The sequence below is a fragment of the Callorhinus ursinus genome, unplaced genomic scaffold, assembly GCF_003265705.2.
Source record: "Callorhinus ursinus isolate GAN/ISIS: 27379988/994484 unplaced genomic scaffold, GSC_fseal_2.0 scaffold22, whole genome shotgun sequence".
Classification (NCBI taxonomy): Eukaryota; Metazoa; Chordata; class Mammalia; order Carnivora; family Otariidae; genus Callorhinus; species Callorhinus ursinus.
Window position 1 is genome coordinate 16,293,142 of NW_027397084.1, and position 22,450 is coordinate 16,315,591.

Genomic DNA, 22,450 nt, shown 5'->3' on the forward strand with positions numbered 1-22,450 from the left:
CATATAAGACACTGTTCAAAATGCTCACTGTTGCTGTTGAAAATGATCTATGATTGTGATTAATTGCTTTTGAAATTTTGATCAAAATTGATCTGTCCAGGTTTCTGGCACTGGCTCTTGTACGTCAGATCTCACCCTTGAATTACATAAATCAATTTAGTCTGGCCTTCTGTAAAAACCGGGAGTAGAAAGCTAGAAGTAATTTCTGAGTTGTCAGTGACTGATGGATATTCTGATTTCACAGATTTAGTAAAGAAAAGGTCTTACCGTAGCTGTCATAGGCATCCTCACTTACTCCATGACCGTAGTCATAGTATTCAGGGACACTGCAACAAATTTAGACAGCAATCAATGCTACTGTAATCAGGAGGAATCAACCCAGAAACACATATGGAATTTGAAAGCAAAATGTGTGCTAAGGTAATATCCCGAGAACCTCTAGGCATCAAACACAATCCTAAAAAAATATTCAGGAAGAAAAATACAGGTTATTGACAAGGAGTGCTATGATTTTCTCATGCCACCTCAGAACTTCTTTATCTCTAACCTCCAACTTTATAAATCAAATTTCCCTTAAAACACAAGTATAATACTTCAAAATTTGTCAAGAAGGAAGTTATAAAGATCTATTTCCAAGAAAAAGTGCTATATAAGATGACAATCTGGTCAATTGTGTATGGCTTTTAACGCGGTTACGTTAAGAAATATGCATCCATTTCATCTTCACTTCCAAACACTGAAATTATATTTACACTCCCCGCTAGCCCTTCCACAGCATGTCCATGCCCTTCTCAAATAGATAAGTGATTTATTTTTATTTAATATTTTGCTAGATGCTTCCCCATTTCAATAACTGACAAGAAGGTGTCCCTCCTCCATTTCTTACTCAAGTTACGCCGAGTCTTCCCTCACTACAATTCTCATCACTCTTTCACCAACAGTTTTCTCCTTTAAGGCACCATTCTCATTAGCATCCATGCATTTCATATATCTCTCATCCCGAAAAAGTCCTCCCTCACCCCCACATCTCCTTCTAATGACTATTCCTTTCTCTGCCCCTTTCGGGCAAAATTTCTTGAAAAGAGGCAACTGTTCACTCTTTTCACTGCCTCTCCTTCTATATAGAGGTTTTTGAAGCCAGTCCAATCAGGCTGTTGTCTCCATTGATACAGCTCTTGTCAGTACCTTGACATTTCAAATCTAGTGGTCAAGACGTGGTCCTCATTTTACATTAGTACCGTTTAACACAGTTGACCACTTCCTGCTCCTTCAACCATTCCAGTTGCTTCTGAGATGTCCTCAGAATAAATATTAACTACTTATATTAATATATTCACTTTGATAATTTATGAGAGCCTATATTTTTCCCTCAAATAAGCTCCTTCATTTTACGTCTTCAGCTTGAATCTTAATTTCTGATTTATATATTATATATGTAATAAATTTGTAAGTTATGTCAAGATTACTAATTTCTTTTAAGTATATAAAGTGTGGCGAGAAAATGGCTTAATATCAAATACCAAAATTGTATAAAGACTGAGAGGGTGGGCCATAGATACCAAAGGGTTAGGTTGAAAGAAAAGATACAAAAGCCTAAAATTTTGTGGTTGTCATTATCCCTCAGGGAAATCTCATAGGTCTCATTATATTAAACACTTCAGATTTCCCTGATAGTAAGGAAAGAGAAGTAAAAAAGAAAATACAAGTCTATGTATTAGAGGTGAAAAAGAGAGACAGAGAGAAGTTTGGCCCTCTTTATCTTTCTGGGAGGCAACTGATAATGCATTAATTCAATTTTAGTGTAAAGTAGTTGGAAAAAATAAAAGGATTACTGAGCCCTTTCAATATTTCTTGTAGGGCTGGTTTCCTGTTTGCAAATTCCTTTAGTTTTTATTTGTCCTGGAAGCTTTTTATCTCTTCTTCTATTTTCAATGACAGCCTCGCTGGATATAGTATTCTTGGCTGCATCTTTTTCTCATTTGGTGCTCTGAATATATCATGCCAGTCCTTTCTGGCCTGCCAGCCTCTCTGTGGATAGGTCTGTTGCCAATTTAATGTTTCTACCATTGTAGGTTACAGATCTCTTGTCCCGAGCTGCTTTCAGGATTTTCTCTTTGTCTCTGAGACTTGCAGGTTTTACTATTAGATGTCGGGGTGTTGACCTATTTTTATTGATTTTGAGAGGGGTTCTCTGTGCCTCCTGGATTTTGATGCCTGTTTCCTTCCCCAAATTAGGGAAGTTCTCTGCTATAATTTGGTCCAATATACCTTCTGCCCCTCTCTTTCTTCTTCTTCTGGGATCCCAGTTATTCTAATGTTGTTTCGTCTTATGGTATCACTTATCTAGAAGACATCCAAATGGCCAACAGACACATGAAAAAGTGCTCAACATCTCTCAGTATCAGAGAAATCCAAAACAAAACCTCAGTGTGATACCACCTCACATCAGTCAGAATGGCTAAAATTAAAACAAGTCAGGAAATGACAGATGTTGGTGGGGATGCGGAGAAAGGGGAACCCTCCTACACTGTTGGTGGGAATGCAAGCTGGTACAGCCACTCTGGAAAACAGTATGGAGGTTCCTCAAAAAGTTGAAAATAGAGCTGCCCTACGATCCAGCAATTGCACTACTGGGTATTTACCCCAAAGATACAAATGTAGGGATCCGAAGGAGTACGTGCACCCCGATGTTTAAAGCAGCAATGTCTATAGTAGCCAAACTATGGAAAGAGCCAAGATGTCCATCGACAGATGAATGGGTAAAGAAGATGTGGTATATATATACAATGGAATATTATGCAGCCATCAAAAGGAATGAAATCTTGCCATTTGCAGTGCTGTGGAAGGAATGGAGGGTATTAGGCTGACAAAATAAGTCAATCAGAGAAAGACATGTATCATATGACCTCACTGATATGAAGGTTGCTGGAGTGGTGGGGGGTAGGAGGGATGGAGTGTCTGGGTGATAGACATTGGGGAGGGTATGTGCTATGGTGAATGCTGTGAATTGTGTAAGACTGTTGAATCACAGACCTGTACCTCTGAAACAAATAATATATTATATGTTAAAAAAAAAAAAAAGAAGAAGATAGCAGGAAGGGAAGAATGAAGGGGGGGAAATTGGAGGGGGAGATGAACCATGAGAGACTATGGACTCTGAAAAACAAACTGAGGGTTCTATAGGGGAGGGATGTGGGGGGATAGGTTAGCCTGGTGATGGGTATTAAAGAGGGCACGTACTGCATGGAGCACTGGCTGTTATACGCAAACAATGAATCATGGAACACTACATCAAAAACTAATGATGTGATGTATGGTGATTAACATAACATAATAATAATAAAAAAGATTACTGAGCCCAATCTTCATTGCCCAGAATGTTCATACACAAATTATCTAGGAAAAATGCATGGCAATATGTTTTTCTTCCCATCCCTGAGACTAAGGCCATTGACTAGTGGCTGGGTGTTTATCTTTTCTTTCACATCCTTAGCTTAATAGAAGTGATATAACCTAATTGAGAACCCTCACTGATATGTAGCAAATTCCTGTGAGTTGTTACATTGATTCCCTGGGTGATCAAGAAATGGCAGTCATGAGAATACAATTTAATAAGCAGCATTCCCATTTAGAGGGATGAAGAGAAACTGAGGACATTAACAGCAGCTTCTCTCTCCCTTTGTCACAATCAATAATTTTTCCCTGAAAAAGCCTGCTTGTGTTTCTCACGGTGCTGTATGGAGACCACTAGGTCCAAACACTATCTAGTGGCATAACTACGTTTCTCACTGGATTTCAATTTTAATTGTAATTGATGAAGGTAAGAGACAGGAAGAAGAAAGTAGTGAGAGAGACCATGAGGAAGCAACTGCAGTTATTGTGGGTCATAAATGATACATACACACTAAGAGGGAGTTTTAACTTTTAGCTACTCTGAAAAGGGGAAAGTAGGACATGAAGACATTTGTAAAATAATAGATAATGCAAAATAATAGATAATAATCATAGTGGACTCTGTCAGAGTCCATACCTTTGCTAGTCCAAATATTACTTCTCATATCTTCCATAGGAAAACATTTTGCGTGGACAGATAGCTGCCCAGTGAATGGATACATTCCTCAGCTATCCTTACAACTAGATGTGCCCTGTGACTGAGTCAGGAAACGTGGGAAGTGCACACATGGGAGGGTAGTAACCTTAAGGTTATTTCCGATTTAATGACAAACTCCTCATTTTGGACTTGTGCACTCTCCCCTCCTCAGTTGGTAGAATGCACTCAAAGTGATGATCTAGCAGCTACCATGCAAAGAAAGAGTGCCTTAGGAATCCGTAGGCTGCAACACTAGAGAAGCTTCTGTCTCTAGATGATCATGTTGGAGCAGACTGACTATAAATCACTACCGACCTCAGGGATGGTTGTGAAAAAAATTTTTTTTATCTTATTTGAGCCACTGAACTTTGAATCTTTCTGTTACAACAATTTAGTCTAACAAAGAAATGAGTATGTAGACTTTTCTGTTACAACAATTTAGTCTAACAAAGAAATGAGTATGTAGACGTGTAGAACTGCCATTAAAATCCCCAAATTGGGCATTAACTTAGTGGGAGAGTGGAGAGTGCAAGGAAAAAAATACAGTTAGGTAGAAAGCAAATAAGCCTTGTTATACCATTGCCCGTGAAAACTTGGAACAGTAGGTTATAGGGCTACATATATTTTGACACTACAGGAAAAAGCTGAACAAAGCTCAGCTGTTCATAACCCTGCTGCTTTTAGAAAGGTTTACAAACATCATGAGCTTAAAGAAGAATGGGCCATTTTTCCAGGAGAAACAAAAGTGAATAGAACTTTGCTCAGAGAAATTATCTCTGCCTGATTTATGTGTCAGTTCTATAATTTAAAATGAGAGAATGTTCAGAAATTTGGGGCTTAACAGGTTTAGAGAACTCAGCTGTTTCTGTATTCCAATGGGAAGAGATAATGAGTGTTGTTCAAAAATGCCCTCATCTCTTCCCATTAGACTTTACTGCCATATATGATCCCTAAAACAATCCTCAGGTCCCTGAACATGTACAGTCAGGAAGCATGCTGTAAAATTTTGAAGTCCCTAATGATGGCATGCTGTACTTGACTCAGTTCAGGTGTGGCTATGGATATAAGACCATTTATTGATTAGGATAAAGAAGACCTTCTAGTAAATCTGGTATGACCTCCATAAAAGAAAACCAAGGTTGCCAGATGCACTAACCAAAATATTATTTCAATGTTGTTTAGGTGTCTGCGTGTCAAGATTTTATAATTTTTATTGTCTATGTGTTTCTCAATGAAAGTTTCTATTGTGATTCTCTTCCTTTTCCACCACCTTATATTGGGTATTATGTATGGGGAAGAAAGTTGAAAGCAGGAAAGATTTATTTTTTATAGGTTGCCAGACTTCAAAGAATCAGGACCTAATGCATTGGTCTGTATATTTCCCAGAGATTCTGGATTTTGAGCTGGTTGCAGTAATTGGAATTGAACTTGGATTTTCTTTGTTGGGTAGAAGGTAAGCATCTTTGTTTTAATGAGAAGAAGGGTATTCCCTTGTATTTGTATGACTAGAGGGTTGGACATAGAAGACTTCTAGTTGTTCCCCTCTAAAATCCATTTGTCTTTTTTTTTTTTTTCCATAAGAGAGACTGACCACCTCAGGACTACATTTCCTAGTTTCCCTTATATTTTAGGGTGGGCAGGTACAGAATGATGTGTAAAAATTTTTTAATGATCTGTGAAAAGTAAAGTCCTTTGTTCTCTGCTTCTTTTCAACCTTTATGTAACTGGCTGGAAGTGTGAATGATTGAAGCCAGTGATGGTGTGGTAAACTAAATCTTTTTGTCTCCCCAAATTCATACGTTGAAATCTTAACTGCCCCCCATGTGGTGGTATTAGGAGGTGGGGACTTTGGGAAGTAATTAGATCATGAGGGTGGAGCCCTTATGAATAAGATTAGTGCCCTTAAAAAGGGGACCCCAGAGAGCTCTCTTGTTCTCTTTCTACCATGTGAGGATACAAGAGGACAGAAGTCTGCAGTCCAGAAGAGGGTTTTCACCAAAACCCAACTATGCTGGTACCCTGACCTGGGACTTCCAGCCTCCAGGACTGTAGGAAATAAATTCCTGCTTATAAGCCAGCCCATGTATGGTATTCTGTTATAGCAGTCTAAACTAAGACAGATAGCATTCCACTAGCCTGGATCCGTAAATGGTGTCATGGAGCAGAGCCCACCTACTTGCCCATGTTTATTATGTGTGAGGGAAATAAACTTTTCTCTTACTTGGGCCACTGAATTGTGGATCTCCTTACTAAGGAAGCTATAACCCATGATATAGTTGGCAATTAAAGCAACCCTTTAAGATGAACAGAAATCCAGCAAATATTTGTTGAATGAATAAGTGATTGAACAAAAGAATTCAAGAAGATATGATTGTGTTTGAACATGAATAATTTAGAACATTTTGCTATAAATATCTTTATAAAACTTTGTATATGCTTCAGAAGGGATGTCTAGTTATATTGACAGCAATGGGAGCAGTGAAAAATGAAACACTTTTATTTTCTGATATGAGTGAAATTCAGATTAAAAGTTTAAAAGCAATGTAACTGACCAGTTCATCTGTGATTTTTATATATTGTTATATTATTTTTCAACTTTAAAACATATATGATTTGGCTAGAGAAAGTAAACTGTACTGTTGGCTCTAAGCTTTTCATGCCATTATTTCAGAAAGCTACTATTTCATTACATTAGTTTCATTTATCTGTTGTTTAATAATGTTGAAATGTGAGTAAAAGTGGACAAATGAATTCAGTATAAACACAACCTGGTTATTTAATTTTTGGTTCACTGTTATCCTTATATTTATATTTAGAAAATATAGCTATCAAGGTATCTAAACACATTGTGACAATTGTGGAAGTGTTAATTAAAATGACAATTATTGGTGATTTGGAACTTAATTACTCCGGTGGTTATAGCAGATGAGATTTTCCTAGGAACCGGCATGTATATAAAATCAGGATCGAACATGTTAGCTGCAATGACTCATTAAACAATATCTAATTATTAGTAAAATTCTCCACAACATTTTGGCTTTTTCATGTTAAGACCATAGACATTAATAAATATTTGGGAAAAAATAATATATAAATAATTGGAGTAAAGGAGGCAGGAAAACATCAGATTAATTTATTGATGGTCATTTGTACAACTAGAAAAAAATCAGAGATGGAAAATTCCAGTTCTTTTTTGATGGATAGAGGAATATCTTACCAGAAACAGACTGATAGTTCCCTCAGACAACTAATGAAATGGCAGTGAACACAGTAGAAAAAGTTAGGATGAAAAGTGGATTCCAGGAAACCAAATAATATCGTCACCATAATCAAGCTGTTTTCCCAGCACCTGTGACATAACAACACTTAGTTTCTCTAGTGCTTCACAATCTAGCAGTTGGTGTTCGTGTTCATGTGGCCGGAGAAACCACACGGATGGTGGTGCAGACTAGCTCAGGAGTCACTGAGACTAACCAAGCTTGTAAAGGAAACATTTTGGACATTCAGTTGTTACGAAGAGACACACTGGCCATAATATAAATGAGAACACTGCTCCATAAGAGGTGTTCATAGAATCAAACCAGACTGGTATAAGTGGGGAAAAAATAGAGGATGCAATTTATAAAAAAATCCGTACTTTGCTTAATTTTTGCATAATCTTTTGGTAGGATATAAAAATTACCAGAGACAATTAAACACTTTATGAACACCACGGCTTGTTGTGGTCCTCCAAAGATTAAAAGGCCCATATTCACAAGTTCTAGCTGCATTTAGTTTATGCTATGTTGTCTTTCATTTCAACTTCTTTTTGATTCTTGAGTAAGCTGAAGATTTGTGTATATGAAGCTGGACAACTAGATGAGGATGAATTTTAACTAAAGCTTCACTCATTATTTTCTGAATTGAAGAAAGGTAAAAACTACAAAATAGGGGCACCTGGGTGGCTCAGTTGTTAGGCGTCTGCCTTCGGCTCAGGTCATGATCTCAGAGTCCTGGGATCGAGCCCAACACCGGGCTCCCTGCTCAGTGGGTAGTCAGCTTCTCCCTCTCCCTCTACTGCTCCCCCCTGCTTGTGTTCCCTCTCTCGCTGTCTCTCTCTCTCTGTCAAATAAATAAACAAAATCTTTTTTAAAAAAACCTACAAAATAATATTTTAGAAGAAGGGATAAACGGACTTGATTAATGTACTAATATGAAGGATTATTATTTATAACTACCTATTTTTTATTTTTTAGAGAGAGAGAGCATGTGAGCAGGGTGGGGAGGGGCAGAGGGAGAAGGGAGAGAGAGAGAGAGACTCTTAAGCAGGCTTCATACCCAGAGTGGAGCCAGACACCGGGCTCGATCTCACGACCCTGAGATCATGACCCGAGCAGAAATAAAGAGTCGGACACTTAACTGACTGCACCACCCAGGCACCATCCCTCAACTATTTTTAGCACTTAAGTAAACACTCTTAAAATTTGCTTTCTTAAGCATTTATGCTGAAACCTTGTTATGTTGTGCATTTATGCTGTAGTTCCAGAAATATTTGTCAAGGAAAGATAAATTTTCAGCCCAGCTCCCATCTTTAAATTGCAAATTTGTAGTTTGTTCTTTCTTTCTTTCTTTCTTTCTCTCTTTCCTTCTTTTTCTTTCTTTCTTCTTTTCTTTCTTCCTCCAGCTCCCCTCCTTAAATTGCAAATTGGTAGTTCTTTCTTTTTTTTTTCTAACTTCCTTCCTGTCCTTTTAAAGATTTTATTTATTTATTTGAGAGAGAGAGAGAGAGTGAGCACAAGCAGGGGGAGTAGCAGGCTCCCTGCTGAACAAGGAACCTGATGCGGGGCTCGATCTTAGGACCCTGGGATCATGACCTGAGCCAAAGGCAGCCACTTAACCAACTGAGCCACCCAGGCTCTCCATGTAGTTCTTCATTTTTATATCCATTTGTATGGTGATCATATCCTTCTGTTAAATTTCATAAAGTTCCATGAAAGTGCTACTTACAAGAAAGCTGTAAACCTAGCATGTGTAGATTATGATCGCAACACACTGGTACATTTGAAAAGCAACCAAATGTGTTTGAATTTTATTACTAAATTGTACAAATGACTGATGGTCTCTGAATCCACTGCCATGATTAATACTACAGTAGACAGAAGTGAAGTCTCATAATATTTACTGGGCTGCTACCAATTAGTTTCAAGAGTTTAGGAATGAAATATTCTGAATTATTATTAAAACAGGTAAATATAAAACACAATTATGATATATCCAATCATAAGGTAAAAGCATAGGAAAAAAAACAAATACTATAACTGCTAATTATGAGTGAATTCCCCCTATGCATAGTTTAAAATTCTTAATCTCATGCTTGGAGAGTAAAGTAAAAAATATCAATACCATTGGAATTAATAAGAGATTTAAATATGAAAAATGTATAGCTTAAATTACTTAAGCACCATTATATGTTCATATCTTATACATTTCATTTCCCATTCAAGAATTTTTCCATTTAGAAATTGGACTTTATTCTGAGAGCACTTGGAAAATTAAAACATACAAGCTAACCTTTCTGATACTAGAAATTAGTGTTCACATATATGATAATTTGCTTGATCATGTTGGGAATTCACTATCATTACATTCATTAGTAAATAAAAACTTGGTATAAAAAGAAACCATATGAAACAAACTCAACTGCATAACTTATATATTACTAATACAGAAATAATCAAAACAAATTTTAAAGAAATGAAATTCTCTTAAAATATATAAATATGTATATTTTAAACTAAGCTCTACGCTCAGCATGGAGCCCAACATGGGGCTTGAACTCATGACCCTGATATCAAGACCTAAGCTGAGATCAAGAGTCGGATGCTTAACCAACTAAGCCACCCAGGTGACCCTAAGATATTTTTAAACTTTGAAATATGTTGATAATTTTGCGTGTGTGTGTGCTCAAAAATATTACCTGAAATACATTCCTTTTTATGTGTATGCATTTCAACTAAAATGCAAATACCCTTTCCCTGCTCTAATATCAGCAGTTTTCAGAGTTCTAACAAGGGAAAAGATCAATGGTTTAGATACATATGTAATTTTAAAGTATCTTTGGAATTCCTTTAAGATTGCATGAATAGTTTTAAAATATTTTTGAAATTCATTCATTCATTCATTCACTCTGTTCAACCAATAGTGTTACACAAAAAGCATTGTGTTATAGAGTGGCCGTATTTTTGTATAACTAGAATATAAATTTGTGTCTTCCAAAATTAACTAGTAAATTAAATATATTAAACATGGATGGATGGATGGATGAATGGATGGATGGTTGGATGGATAGGGAGAGAGAGAGAGAGAGAGATAATCGTTTGCAGTTATCTTGGCCAATTTGTTTTGAGAAGTTAAAGATATAAGTCTCTCACTCAAAGGTGAGAGTCTTATGAGTCAGAAAAGGTCCACAGTCCATTCCCTGATCCATTTGGAGGAAAATAAGTATTTTTTTTCTAAAAATGATACATAGAATATAAAAAGAAAAGTATTTGAACTTAATATTGAAAGCTGTTATTTTCCATTTTCATTGACTGTGTCATCTTGGACAAATCATTTAGTCTCTCTGAACTCCAGTTTCTTCACCTTTAATATGGAAATAATAATATTTACCTCAAGTATTGATGAAATAACCCGTGACAGCCCCATGATAAGTGCCTAGTACATAGCAGGCACTCAGTAAATATTAATAACAGGTAATTGTTCAATCAATAAAGTTTAGACATAAAGCTCCTCTTTTTCATATTCATAAAGGTTGCAATACTGAAAGAGATTTCATCTTCTTGAAGTACTCTGAAACATGAAATACCATACATGCCCTCTTAAGTTTCAGTTGATGTATTTAATGTTCACAGGATGAAAAATAGGCTGATTATTCATGAGGGAAGTGACATATTTGTTCTGCTCATAGATTAATGATCAAGATAGATGATCTATATAAGGCATCTAGTGTAGAATTATGATCAGCTTTGCAATGATCTACTCTATAGAAAATGGGTGTTTTGAGAGTGCAACGTCATGCTCCAAATGAGAGAGAAATACATTTAGATATATTTTTGCTGGTCTGGATTCAACACTGCACATACACTTCTGAAAATGGTCTCTTTTTATAGACACTCTTTAATTATTTGTTTCCAATTTGGCTTGTATTTTTTTTTTTTTGCTTACTTTGACCCTTTATTACATAAATGAAGGGTGAGCAATTTTATAACAAAAACATTAATCTTCTATTTTATTGCATGGAATTATCATTAGAACATAGCAATTATTTTCTATAAATAAGACCTTCAACTGACTGATTAATTAGGCTCAGTGACACATGACATTATTAAATGAACTGTTACATGCTTTTGGTACAAGTACATAGAAGCTACTGAACCCTAGTTTGAAATGGACATAATTCCAACTGTATACACATTATCTTTTTGGCTGAGTCATAATTCATGAGTATCAGTAAGATTTCAGTGCTGTAAACATCAGTATAATTTCTAATTATTTCAATACTCTAATCTAGTTGACTTTGAAACTGAATTCATTGGTGCCAGCTGCACTATGACTATGTGTTAACGGTAATTTATATTCTTCCCCACTCAAACATAGATGGAATCTCACCTCTGTTGCATAATATTCCAGAACCACTTTTTACTTATTAAAGGATTGTTTTCATGCACCAGACTTGGGAAATTTAAACAAATAAAACCAAGTCTGGGGAAAGAATATATGAATTAATAACAGTGATTCTGTTTTGATAAATTCTTTTATGTGAGGAAACAAAGCCACATTCTTCCAAAAACTCTCAAAATATAACTTAAATCAGGTGAGGCTGTGTCTCCGTACACCACCACTATGGCATGCTATGAACTGAATTGTAATTGTGTATTTTCATGTTTCTCTTTTCTCTAATCCTGACTGTGAATGCTAATTCCTTAGTATGGCATACAAGTCCCTTTTCTATCTACATTCTTATGACCTCCCCAGCCTTTCCCCTGTCACTCCCCCTATTACCAAACCCCACACCCCAACATAATAGAATGTCTTCCAATTCATGAATCCTTTCATGGCCCCATGCCTCTCACCATGGCATCCTTCTATTTAGATGGAACTTCCTCTACTTCTTCACCTAAGAAGGTATCCATTATCCTTTTGGGATCCACTCAATGGTTGGCTTCTTATTAAAGCATTACCAGGTAAGGTGTTACCCCTTCCCACTTGCATTCTATAAGACCTTGTTGACATCTTCATGTAGAACAGCTCTCATTGTTCCAGAATGTTCTTTAAAATCTGTCTCTTCCTCTAGCACAATGGCTCTCAGTAGCTAGTGTTCATAAGCATCACAAGGATACTGTGCCAAAAATACAGATTCCTGAGCCCCCCATTCTTCAGATTCTAAATCAGCTGGCCTCAGCGGGGGCCCCAAGATCTATAATTTCATTTGCAGTGGTTCTTATACAGAAGTCCAGGATCATATTTCGTAAACAAAACAAAACAACAAAAACAAAACACACACACACACACACACACACACACACAAATGTGCACTAATTGTGAATAAATCAACATCCAGGCTCTGCCTTATTTGCTTTGAATATGTAGGTGCAGAATAGTGACATTCAATGAATGCTCTTTGAGTAAATGAATGAGTAGTTTTAAAATACTATGTAATTTCTTTGTGAATAATTTCTAAGCTGCCTGACAGTACAGCCAAGTAGATTTGTGGCTATGTTTACGACTGTTCTCACAGAATTTTAATTAGTGGTCAATGTCAATTTAAAGGTTGCTCCTGAGCTATGTCCTTGGTACTCTATTTTTCTAAAAAAATTTTCTGAAAGGTATTTGATAAAGAAATATAAGATACACTAAGATGTATAACTACTATTCTGGTTTTAAGAATTACTATTCCAAAAAAGTAGTTCCAAATCAACAATAGGTGAAATGTCACAGAGATAAATGTACATTTCTGCGTTTAGGTTAAAAAATCAATTGCAAACATGCAGGATTGTGTTAGAACTAGCTTGACAGAAGTTCATTTAGGAAGAAACTAGCTTTTCAGTTGAAAACAAATTCAATAAAACCCACTAATGTGACACAGCACTTAATAAAACCACATGGTAGGGGCTCCTGGGTGGCTCAGTTGGTTAAGCATCTGTCTTCAGCTCAGGTCATGATCTCAGGGTCCTGGGATCGAGTCCCACATGGGGCTCCCTGCTCAGCAGGGAGCCTGCTTCTCCCTCTCCTCCCCACTTGTGCTCTATCTCTGTTTCTCTCTCAAATAAGTAAAATCTTAAAAAAAAAAAAAAAAAAGGAAACCACATGGCAGGATGCTGTTGAAGTACCATAAAGTAAGAAGCATTATTACACAGGATATAATAATGCTGTATCTTTGCACCAGTCAACTGTCATCTGATATAATGTACCTCAAGATCATTGTGCCACACTTCAGAATGGACACTTGGACAACTGGAGTGGTTTTATGAGAGAACAGTAGGGTATTTAGTGAAATGGGAGTCATGATGAACCAAGAACAGTTGAGGAAAACCGTCTATGTGGGCACTGATCCTGGACACTGGCTTGTTACTGGTACAATAATGTTGTTTAACAAACAATCACAAAATATTATTATCATATAACAGACAATTCTTTAAGTCACATGTTTTTGTTCAGCTAGAGGTTTGCTAATCTAGGCTAGGATCACTGGGCACAGCCCCCCCTCACCCCCTGGACCTTCCTCCTCCCTCCACCCCTGACGGTTCTGGCCTTCCCAAACTGCTTTTGATCTTCTGATTTCTCTTGGGTTGAAGCAGACCAAGTTCCCCACAGGCACTCCAGTTTGGGGGGGCCTGTATTTTTTTAGCGACACCCCAATTCCCCACCTGTTCCTCCCTTTTCCCATGCTGCCAACTTCTAACCGCAATAGTGACTCTGTGCTTGTCTGTTTAAAAAAAAAAAAATGGAATTTTTTTTTTGGATGGAATTGGGCTTGGCCTTGAGGTTTGGACTGCCCATGTGTTCATTACGGAACTCAGACTAAGGGCTCAATAGCTACCTAGTGAAGCTCTTCTCATGGCAACAGCAAGAGAGCAAATGGGAAATGCATAGTCCTCTTAATGTATAGGCTTAAGATGTGACATTATTCTATTAGTCAAAGCTGGATATGGAATAGTGAGAAGTCAGGAAAACAATCTACATCTTTTGTAAGAGATACTGAACAATCACACACGGGGGCGGAGGATGAAGAATTGTAGCTAAGAATGCACTCTATCACATTCTGCATATTTATAGAAGGACATTATCTTCATAAAGAAAAGCTGATAGGTGGAACAAAACTAGATTTATTATGTGTAGCTTGACAAGCTGATTACTGTTCAATGTATATAAGTGGAGAAGATATTACTTCAACTTAGGAGTTTCCTAATAAGCTGAGATGTTAAAAAACAAAATAAAGTGTTTGGGAAGGAATATGGTATTAGTACAAAGTGCCCAGTCTTTGGAATTGGACAGTTCAAACCTTGTCTAGTCCTGGGCAAAGTAAACATTTTAAACCTAGTTCCTTTATTTGTAATATGAGGATAAAACTATTTACCTCATATGATCATGTTATAAAGTACCTAATATAGGCCTCTGCATATAGTAGCTGCTCTGTATTATGGTTATTATTTTTATTAGAAACTTTCTTCCTTTAGAAATGGTCAAGTGTTCCCTGACTAGCCCTTCAGACTCTTCTCTTGCTTCTTTCACACATCTTCTATAATTCAGTCTTACTGAATATTATATAATACAAATCCACGATTATTTATACTTGAATTCTAAATTCAACAACTCTGAAACCAAATTTTTTTTTCTTAAATTGGGCGTCTGAAATCATTAGGCAACAAAATTCTTACCTAAAATGTTAAACTATTTATAGCTATTTATGTCCTGCCTACTATAGTTACTCATTTATTTCAATACAATAATATTAATATATATTTTTGGCCCAGATGCAGTAATAATATATGCATTGTACTGCGCTTATAAAATATAAACAATTCTGAATATGAAGCATCTGGTCCACAGTATTGTTACTTACAGAATTGTGATCCTGTACTTAAATGTATCATAGAGTTCACTATTCTCCTAGCGCCTAGAAAATAGCAGGCCCTTAATAAATAATAAACTTAATGAAACAGTAAAATAGGATTTTGAGATAATTATAATGGGAAATCTAATTATGGAGAATTACTGATATGTGTATCTTATTTTGGCTCTATTCCATATGCATCTGAGATAAATTCTGTCCCCTTTCTGAGGTACCCCGAGGAGCTAGAGTGTCTTTTTTTCCCCCCACTCTACAATTTAAAGATCACAAAGTCCATATTTCCCATCTTGACCACAGGTGTTTCAAGAAAAATACCTCCCTTCTCTCATTACCAGTGTTGAGCTGCAAAAAAGTAAGACCTGGAGGTTTTGGGGGTTTTTTTATTTTGTTTTGTTTTTAAGTGCAAATTGATTCAGAAACCAAAGAAAGCAATGGAAATGCAGACAGATCATTCAGAAAAAGGATGGAATAGCAACTAATAGAGAACTTGCTGAGCTCAAATGAGCAAATCAGGCTGATGCAAAAAAAAAGGATGATCATAATTTTCACCAAAGACGAGTTCGGCTTTACCAACTTCTAGATACAATGACAACCTCTAACTCTATCCAAAAATCATTCTTTTCTTACATGGGAGTGCTATATCCAGGCCTTCCTGTTCCTTTCCTATCATTTCAGATAACTTCCCTACCACTCCTAAGTATCTTATAATTTGATTCACCTGAAGGACATGCAGTTCTTTGGTAATGAATTATATTCTCCTTTCTTTGTCTGTACATAGCTTTGCCTGGCTAAATTTTATTTACCCAGTTAAATCACAGCTGGGCATCAGCTCTTTTTAAGAAACTTCTGTACTTTCTCATAACCCTCTACTCGATGGCCGCCTATGTTCTCTCATAAACTCTGGCACAGCCTTCTAGCACAGTGCTCATCACATGTTACATGTCTATTTGCATGTCCATCTTCTTCTCTAATTGTCTCCAAACAGTCCATACCTGGATTTCGGGACATCCTTCACAATCCATAGAGTGCCCTCAAATAGCCATTTGGAAGGACTCCTTAATTCCATGTTCTCGGAAGCATTTTCTGGATACTGACTTATTCTCTATTTTGCTTATTTATGGAACAGAATTTAAGAAAACAGTGACTATGGCTACCTACAGATATATTTGGTTTAATCTCTAGAGTGTTTAACTTTCAAAAATTAGTTGCCAATGTCTAAAAATCAGAGTATTGCTCTGAAAAACTGATGTGGCAAGTTATATTTTCCAAAAACATCCACAATACAATTTTCCATCCTTGAACCATGCCAGTTCCTCATGCCAGGGGTGAGGTCTAAGATGCTTTGTCTTGAATCTGGCTGGACATATAACTTACTTATAACTAACAGACTGAGGCTAAGTCATGAAAGGCAATGCAGCTTCTGTTTTGTTCTTTGGGGTACTCATATCTGGTGCTCTCAGCTGCCATGCTGTGACGAAGCCCAAGCAACATGGAGTTCTACATGAGCATCCCAAGCAGCAGCCCCAGTTTAGATATCAGCTGACATCCAGCATCAACTGCCAGGTAGATGAGAGAAGAATCTCCAGATGATTCCACACCCCAGCCATTGAGTTATCCTTACCTTTTGAGCCTTCTTGCTAAGGCTCCAGACATAGAGGAGAAGAAGCCAATCACCTCTGCTATGCTTTGTTAGAATTCCTGATACACAAAATCCTCAAGTATAAGAGAACATAATAAAATTTTTAAAAATTTTTTAAAAAGATTTTGTTTTTATTTATTTGACAGAGAGAGAGACAGTGAGGGAACACAAGCAGGGGGAGTGGGAGAGGGAAAGCAGGCCTCCCGCCAAGCAGGGAGCCCAGTGTGGGGCTCAATCCCAGGACCCTGGGACCATGACCGGAGCCAAAGGCAGATGCTTAATGACTGAGTCACCCAGGTGCCCCAAAGATGGTTATTTTATACCACTTGTTTTTGGGATGGTTTGTTATACAGCAATAATAACCGGAAAACAGGTTTTCTTCGGGGATAAAAGAAGATCTAGCTCCCCTGGGCCCTTTACTCTACATGAACTATATGGCCACAGTATCCTAAACTTGAAGTTGCTTTCAACAGAGCAAACGTTTTCCAGTTTGCTGCAGTCTCCACCACTCCTTATTGTTGCACCGTGACAATTATATACACTCATGAACATTTATGACCCCTAAATATGTTGATAACTATCTGTTATGTATGTTTTTTCTTTTGGTGGAGTTAAGTATCTTTAACAACCACTGAGGCCAGAATTTCACCTTAGACTCTTTAAGTGGCCTTAATATTAGGCTTTTTGCAACACATCAGGTTCTTCAAGAGTCTAAGATGATCTAACAGTTCCCATTTCTGAAGCTCTGATTGCATATGGTTTGCCCAGTACTTTCCTGTTTCCTTTTGGGGGGTGTCTCCAGTTCTAAAGTAATCTGCTGAGAAGAAATGACTGACTACTGACATAACCGGATCTCAGTAAATGATTAAAGAGGTTTCAGTTACTAACTGGGACACTTCCTTAAGTTTTCTTGGGAGACTTGTCATTCAAATGACTAGGGAAAATCGTTTTCTAGCTTTTCTTATTGAAGTCTTATAAAAGGTATTTTACTGCATATTTTTAAATACGAATTGACTACTTGGGCAAGTAGTTTAGTTATCAAAATTAACCCTCAGTAATAAAAAATCAAATACAATAAATATATAATGAATAACTTGAGAAAACACATTGTTCCTTTCCTAAAATCAACAGCAAGTATCCTAGATGCCTAAAATAAGTATTCCAGATAAGGACAAAAAAAAAGTGTGTATCAAGAGCTGGAATCTCTCTTTGTTAAAGTAAATCCAGACAATACCCAATCCACTGTTCATGTATGCAGAGGTCTGTTGATGGCATGAAAAATACAACTAACTTGTAGAATAACTGTGGAAAAAGATCTCAAATCCAATAACCTTCTGTAAATTCAATCTCATCATTGACTATAGTTTGAAACATAATAGAATTGAATTACAAAATGAGAGTGAGTCATTTTATACTGAATAGTACCACTTAAATGAATAGGACAAGCTGTTATATACTTAATATGATAACTTTTATTAAATTACTGGATAACTGCAATGACTTACACTTAAGTTTTCATTAGAAGGGTTTCTGTAGACTCTTAGTATCAAACACAAGGGCTTGCATTACATTTATAGCCTAAAAACAATAGTTAATAGGTAAATTGCATTTTTTTTCTTGCTTGAATTTGTCCTTTGGTCAGAACCTTTCAAAAAACATGCAAATAACTTACTACATTCTTATTATATTAAATGCATATTCTCTGTGGCTTGTTCAGATAATAACAGAAATCTGTTGACTCAATGAATTGATTTAGATTTCCAGATACTATTTATTAGTCTTTATGTCTAAGGCCTCTGGAGTTAGCTGATATGATTTTGAATCCAACATTTACTACTTGAATAAACTTGGGAAAATCACTTGACATTTTTAAGCTTTGGTTTTTTTCCCACCTCAGATGTTACTGCAAGTATTGAATGAGTCTTTTTTAGTTCATAGATGTTTTCTCATTAATAAAATACAAATGCATTTAAAGGCATTACTGTTTCCATGACAGTTCAATAAATTCATTATTTATATCTTCATGCAACTGACACTAATATATACAATTACTAGTTGTTGGGGTCTGATACAGTTTTTGGATGTTGTGCTGCCTCTCTTCCCTTTGCCTTCCCACTTCATTTCCCACTTCCCACTTCCATTTGCCTTCCCACTTCATTTCCCACTTCCCACTTCCATTTGCCTTCCCACTTCATTTCCCACTCCCCACTTCCATTTGCCTTCCCACTTCATTTCCCACTCCCCACTTCCATTTGCCTTCCCACTCTTCCCTCCAGCCTGCTCTGGGGATGTCTAACAGTGGTGCCATCTACTAGGATTCTTGGCCTCTGCCTCTTAGTGGGTTCAGCCAATGGGAGCAAATGTGGGAAACTGGAAGGAGGGAGGAGAGTGAGGTCAGGGCATTAACTCCCTGAGCTCTCTCTTTGCAGAATGGCCATGGCTCCCATTCTGAATCGAAAGCCTCAGCTCCTATCAGGAGGCCTCTCCAAACCACTTTCTCTGTCTCCTTTCAATCCTAATGTTGGTGACAAACACCTTGCCCCAGGGATCCTAGTGCCAGGGCATTGCACTGTCCCTTATGGTTTCCCTGCACTCTGCCACTGAGGAGAGTTCCTGTATTAAATTCTCCTCAAATTATCCTAATTTAAGAGTGGCATTTTTTTCCTACTGCATAGACCCTGGCTGTACAGATATTCAAAAAGTGATCAACATTGGGAACCTATATATCAGAAAGAGATGTATATTCGCTCTCCTAGCTCATTCCTTTGTAATTTACAGAAAAGAAGATTCTTTTCCTAGCGAATTCCTTACCTGATTCATGATTTAAGGAAAGCAAAGTCTTCCATTTTTATATTTTGCCTATTATACCAATCTGCAGTTAAAGTTTTACACTGAAAAATTATAGTTTCTTAACATGTCACATCCAAATTAAATTGTCATTAGAATCGATCAAAATTGGTCTTTTGATTTTCATTTGCAATATTACTGTTTCAATCTAGGTATATGTCAGTAACTTTTTTTCTACATCTATGGCTTTGGTATAGGTTCTTTTTTTTTTTTAAATGTGGCAATTTTTTTTTTAAGATTTTATTTATTTATTTGACGGAGAGAGACAGCGAGAGAGGGAACAGGGGGAGTGGGAGAGGGAGAAGCAGCCTTCCCACGGAGCAGGGAGCCCGATGCGGGGCTCGATCCTAGGACCCTGGGATCATGACCTGAGCCGAAGGCAGACGCTTAACGACTGAGCCACCCAGGCGCCCCTAGTTTGGTATAGGTTCTTGCTGAAAATTTGGGCGCTGGGAAAAGTCAATTTGTTGGTAAAACGATGTGACATATATAAATATGTAAAATATGTTTTCTTATTGAAGTCTTATAAAAGGTATTTTGTTGCGTATTTTTAAATACGAATTGACTACTTAGGCAAGTAGTTTAGTTATCAAAATTAACCCTAGTAAAAAATCAACAAATACACATGTAAAACATACATGAATTTATATAATTTCAGAAGATTGATCTCTGAAAACGTTAATGACTTTGAGGAGTACATAAAAAATGGTGTATCAGAACATGGACAGAATTTAATATTTAGTCCAATTAAAGTTGTTAATAATAGGATGTAACTTGTCTTAAGCCAAAGACTTCAAATAATTGAGTTCCCCTGGAAACTGCAATACTAGTCCTGCAATTTAAAGCTTGCATAATAAGCTCATCAATCCATTTTTTAAACTTTTTATCCTCATTGACACAGAGCAAGAGAAAAAGATGGTCTAAGACCCCTCATATCATCATCATCTTTACCAGTCCTTAATAATGTCATTATGTTGAGATGCCTCCTAAGGAATCTTTAGAGAAGTCCCTCTTCTGATCCATTTGAAAATTTCCAGAACTAACGACACCTTACAAGACAACTGGGGATTAATTAAAGTTGTTATAGCTTCTGAACTCCAGGTGAACCTTTTTAGGGTTGTTACCTTGTGAACTTCTCTTAGACTCTTTATTGAAGATGATATAATTATTCCATTTAGGTACCTGCCAGATTCTACTTTATAATTTCCACAAATTCTGTCTTCACCTGTGCTGACTAACTAGTCATTTAAAGACCATTTTCTCTAAAGATTTTCATTTTTTATATCAGTTCTGCTAAGTCACACATATTTTAGTGTTGTACCTTCAGCTTCTAAATTGGAATTTCTTCCGATTTTGACCATGACAGTGCCAAAATATTATTCATATTTTTTGTAAATGATGGAGATGTTTTATGCTCATATATTTCTCTTTATTCCACTTTAGAAACTTTCTCCCATTTTCCTCCATATATCCAAATCATACTTTTAACCCAATTAAAGAGCCACCACTTGGGAAAAAAAAAAACAGTTCTAGACTGATTCTTATAAAAAATGAACTTTCTCTCACTTCTAACGTCTAATACTTGGTTACTCTATAGTTGTTTCACTTATATTTATTTAAATATATAACAGCTTGCAAATGACTCCTCAAACAAATTGTTAGGGGCAAATACTAAAATATATTTAAAAATTTTTTAAATAAGTATTGTCACTGTATGTGGTGAGTATACTCTCTGACATGTATAAGCATTTAATAAGTGCTTATTTAACTTAACTGCTAATATTACCTTCTGCTGGCATAGTTGGATCAATAGAAATAATCTAAATATAGGGATTTAATACATATGTCATGAATTTTCTCAGTATTTATCTACTTCTATTACAAATTGGTACTATATTTAAAAATTCTTCCTCACAATTTTCTGAAATAATATTGTTAATTTCATTCATTCATTAATGCATTCATTTCTCTTTTGTTCATTTATTCAACAAATCTTTACTAAGAACCTCTAGGGTGCCAGAAATTCTGAGTATTGAGGCCATGTTTTGACCAAAATAGATATTTTATAATTATTGCAATAGAGAATATTAATATCATTTTTTTGGAGAATATTAGTATCATTTTAATTAATTTCATTACCTGATTTCTTTACTCTGGTTTAGCACTAAGATAGCTCAGAAACGTATAAATATTTTGTCAACAAATATAATAAATAGAATTCTGCATATTGTATTCTCCTTGAGGGAAGAGATGCTCTTACTTTATATCTTCACAGTGTAGGTACACATTAAGTCTGACTTTCATGTATTCAACAATCATCTATTCAATACATATCCTATAAAAGACTCAACACTAGCTACTGTGAGGGACATGAGGGTATCAGACAAGGATTCTAGGAAAGTAAGAGTGATAAGTAACATGTACACAATTGATCCCACTGTAGGACAGAGAGAGAAAGAGCCATAGAGAAATAAAGATATGGTGCTATTGAAATTTAGAGCAAAAACAGGTTATTCCCAAATAAAGGATTATGGAAAAACTTTTTGTAAGAGTTGGCTTTGAGCTGGGCCTAGGAGAATGGGATGAATTTAGCCATGGAAAATGGAATAGTTAGGAAAGGAAAAAGAGAAGGTAGGAGAAGAGCATAGAAAGTATCTTTTTACATATAAATTATGCTTCATTAAAACAAGACAATTTTTTCTGAAATTATTCTGTTATTTTTTATGCATAATTATGTTCAATTATTCTAATATTCACTTCGGAA

At 36.2% G+C, this 22,450-nt stretch overlaps 1 protein-coding gene across 3 annotated transcripts in view; it reads right to left on the reverse strand.

Moving 5' to 3' along the window:
* KHDRBS2 (KH RNA binding domain containing, signal transduction associated 2) overlaps positions 1 to 22,450 on the reverse strand; it is a 573,339-nt gene that overhangs the window by 21,013 nt on the left and 529,876 nt on the right. For all 3 annotated transcript variants that reach the window (XR_012381941.1, XM_025890538.2, XM_073905157.1), the window contains exon 8: positions 268 to 326. Coding sequence is in view for 2 of the 3 variants with exons in the window: in XM_025890538.2 (XP_025746323.1) it covers positions 268 to 326 (59 nt within the window). In the remaining variant the exon portion in view is untranslated. The remainder of the gene's footprint in view (positions 1 to 267; positions 327 to 22,450) is intronic.